Here is a 3,708-nt window from a genome sequence, read left to right as displayed (position 1 = left end):
TATATACTTGATTGATTCTGGTCCATTTTCCAAGCGGAAAATACTTGCCGGGGCTCGTTATTCCCTTCCTCTTGGCCACGCAGGAACCCACGCACTAACGTCCCGTTCAGGCGTGGAATTTTTTCAGGCTTCTTTAATTGTACAACCGCTTTAATTGTTTGATTAAGGACGGTGCCTACTAATTCAAAGGCATTTTTGCGCGGCTTACTGAATATGCGGGAAAAGCAGATCTTAACAAGTGATATTGAAATCCAAAAAGAAAATTAGGGGTAACATTTCGCATTTTTCGAAGATAATTAATCAGCAATATTTGTAAAAAGCTTTAAAATACAAAGCAATGAATGTACATTTCGCCAATAAAAGTAAAATATAAAACTTTAAGGTAAAAGCTGTTAAAATTATGAGTTTAAACGTTTTCGTTTTCGTTTTTTCTGACGATGATCAAACTGATCGAAAATGTTTAGACTCATAATTTTAATAGCTTTTACCTTAAAGTTTTATATTTTACATAGCAATGTTGGCGTTCTTTTCCAAATTGAAGCTACAGTATCTCTTTAAAATGCATGGCTACCTACAATCTTCTTTTTGGATATCAAGAGAACTTGCTAAGTTCTGCTTTCTATGCACAGTTTGAGCCGCGCAAAAATATCCCTGTATTAATAAGCACCAGCCATAGGAAATCCGAGTATCTCGAGATGTGCAGAACAAAAGCACCGTCCGCAAAGATATTTCGCTTAGAAAATCGTTTCATACCCGCATTGCATTTGCAGCACACGTTTTTATATATTCTATCCATTAACTGATTAAGGTATTGAATCTTTTGGCTTCTGTTGTTCGAAGGAGGGCAGATAGCGCTTTCCACCTACTAAAGCACCACCCAAAGAGTGATACGTCGATTGTGTAATTTGTACAGCAGCGGGAAGAGGGGGTGAGGTGGGGAAACTAACCCTATCTGGGGCCTAAGAATTTTCCTTGGTCTATTATCAGTAATCAAATGGCACAATCATTATCATATAGTTCAGATTCAGAAGATGCAAATTCGCGAAAAAATCGTTCTTACCGTTGTTTGGATATACGCTCTTACGGTAATTACAATGCCAAGTCAAAGTTTTCCTGTTGTAGAACGGGGTCGTATATTCACATTAAACAAGCCCTTCAAGAGTAAAACTGTTAAGAAGATATGTTCTGCTCGTGTCAACTGAGTCGTTCAGCGCTCACATAGAATGTGCTGTCACGTAACGAATGCATGTTGCAAATATCAATAGGTACTTTATAATATAATGATCCATGTCGTATCCTTGCAGGCAGAGGAATCTTGTGTATTTGACGAATGCGTCGCGGACGTCACAACACAAGGAAGTCGGCTGGAATTTATGCTTTGGGAGATATCTGGTAAGACAAGCTAATATAATATACTCATTAGTTTTTTTTTACAGCCAATATCGATGTTGTCAATGGCTGCCATTTATAGCAGCGAATATTCTCCTCGTATATAGCACTGGGAGGTATACACAAAATAAAAGACCAAAATAGGCTCCCTTATCAGCATCTTTCCATTTCCAACTTAGAATCGCAACACTTCTTTTTCTTTCTTATCTGACACTTTTTTTCTTCAATTCAATTTAAAAAAAGAAGTTCTTTTTGGAACTCTATCACAAGGCATCCTTGAATTTACTTAAATTAACCTTTTATCAGGTCTGGATGATTACGAAAGCATAAGGAGAGAGCTGTATCGGGACTCTGATGTGATACTCACATGCTTCGATATTGGACATCCTCCATCTTTACAAAGTGTGGTCAACAAGGTACGTCAAATAATCTGAGCGCCCGCTGATGATTTAAAACATTAGACATGAGAAGCCGTATGAAGTAACTGCCAAGGTTGGTAATTGGAAGAAATTTAAAAACATTCGTGACGTGTGCCGTGTCTGCCCTTGCAAAGTTCATCATCGTCAAAGTCATCGTAATCATCACGTATTCAATCAATTATCCATCCGACCATTCAATCTTCGCCACAGTCACCGTCACCATCGACAAACTGTTATGACGATCATCAGTAGAATGGTATAATTATTCCAAAGAAAAAATTTAATTTTTAGAAAGAAATTATTCAAAAACTTGGTCTTGCTCGGCTATAAGAACCCTTCATTGTATAAAGGACTACATATATTTCACGTTTTCTCATAATTTGAACAGTGGGTCCCTGAAATCATTGACGCATGCCCAGGAATACCTTACTTGCTGATTGGCTGCAAGAATGACCTGCGCACTGACAGTGCTCTTCAATATTACCTGACAGTACCACGACAAGAATCGGTTGAGAATGACAGCATCAGCAGAATGAAGGTACTTTACGATATGTGTTACGTGTACATCATTAGAGGAAACTTACAAGGTCTTCAGAGCACATTTCCCGCTATTGCCACTTTTTGAACAATCAGGTTCACGCCGTGAGCAAATGTAATTTTAATATTCTTTGCTCCTAGGCTATCTCTGTCGCCCAGTCTACAATGGCCCGCGACTACGTGGAATGCTGTGCCAAGACTCGCTGGAACGTCAAGGAAGTATTCAAGAGCGCTGCGGACGCCATACTTAACAAGAACGGCGAAAAAGTTGATGACCTTAAATCTCAATCAGTGCTTCGGAGGTTTTCGTGGTTCACTCGGAGATCTTCGGGTTCTGATATTAATGACTGTAGCACTGTTCCTCGTTCGCCATCAGGAAGTCGAAGACTATCTTTGTTTTCAACAAGCTGACAAATGCCAGTCAACGGCCAATGCGTCCATTAAATCACCGATGATCAGTTCGTCAACGAGATATTACCAACTTGCACCTCCAGTAAACCATAGCGGAGAGTTCATCGAAGTCGTTTGTGGGGATTTTAACCACAAATGTGTCTATAAACGGTATTTCAACGTCAACGGCACCGACCACAGAATTCGGGAAAATTAGCGGAGGTCTCTGAACCCCGCGGCGGATAAAAACGTTTCAACATTGTGCAATATTTTTCGCAAAACTTTATTTCTGAAAATAAAAAGTATGACATTTAAAATTGAGAAAATACAATCTAATCTAGGGGACAATGTTTCCTTCTACGAGCCCTATGTACAGAATCGCTTGAATATAATCAAACTTAAGATCCGAATGTAATTCAGGATCACGGTGTCTGTGCCAAACCTACGTTGCAGTCAGCTCTTCCGTAGCCTCGTTCTCAGTCTCCTTTTCCTCAGTCAAAGGGAAATCTTTGGCCGAAGACCCAGAACACAACTTTGTTTTGAAGCTTATCATCTCAAAATATCTCGTCGCTCTTTGCCTCTGCAAATGTGACTTAACATATTAGTCTACATGATCTTGTTTGGTGGGTTTACACGTGAGTGTACTGTAAAATTCTAAGATAACTTCGCGAATGACACTTTTTGATATGACTGCTACCACAGTAAAAGTTGGACAGGTACCGGAGCAGCTGGCTCAACCACAGGCATATCAACATATTGATAAGAAATAGAAATAACCATAAAGATTAGCATCACCACAAAAAGCAAGCTTGCGAAAAAGAAAAATTATGTTGCCTGGTTTGTAAAGATGTGAGACTGCTTCGATGACAACGATGAGGTTCCCAAAGGCCACAGTCATTAGCCAAGCTGCTTGTAGACAGGACTTCGTATTGGCGGGAGCTTGCGAATACGCGAACTCTAGCCCTGAAAAAAA

The 3,708-nt window shown here is 39.6% G+C and overlaps 1 protein-coding gene across 2 annotated transcripts in view; it reads left to right on the top strand.

Moving 5' to 3' along the window:
- The window catches only part of LOC138054472 (rho-related GTP-binding protein RhoB-like), an 8,072-nt gene extending 5,020 nt beyond the window's left edge, over positions 1–3,052 (top strand). For both annotated transcript variants that reach the window (XM_068900920.1, XM_068900921.1), the window contains exons 3-6: positions 1,305–1,392; positions 1,696–1,805; positions 2,197–2,346; positions 2,487–3,052. In XM_068900920.1, coding sequence (XP_068757021.1) covers positions 1,305–1,392; positions 1,696–1,805; positions 2,197–2,346; positions 2,487–2,756 — 618 coding nt within the window. In that variant the 3' untranslated portion in view covers positions 2,757–3,052. The remainder of the gene's footprint in view (positions 1–1,304; positions 1,393–1,695; positions 1,806–2,196; positions 2,347–2,486) is intronic.
- The last annotated feature ends 656 nt before the right edge of the window (positions 3,053–3,708 follow it).

The sequence above is a fragment of the Montipora capricornis genome, chromosome 6 (assembly GCF_036669925.1).
Source record: "Montipora capricornis isolate CH-2021 chromosome 6, ASM3666992v2, whole genome shotgun sequence".
Taxonomy (NCBI): Eukaryota; Metazoa; Cnidaria; class Anthozoa; order Scleractinia; family Acroporidae; genus Montipora; species Montipora capricornis.
The sequence above is the reverse complement of the archived record's forward strand: the minus strand, read 5'-3'. Positions and strand labels throughout refer to the sequence as shown.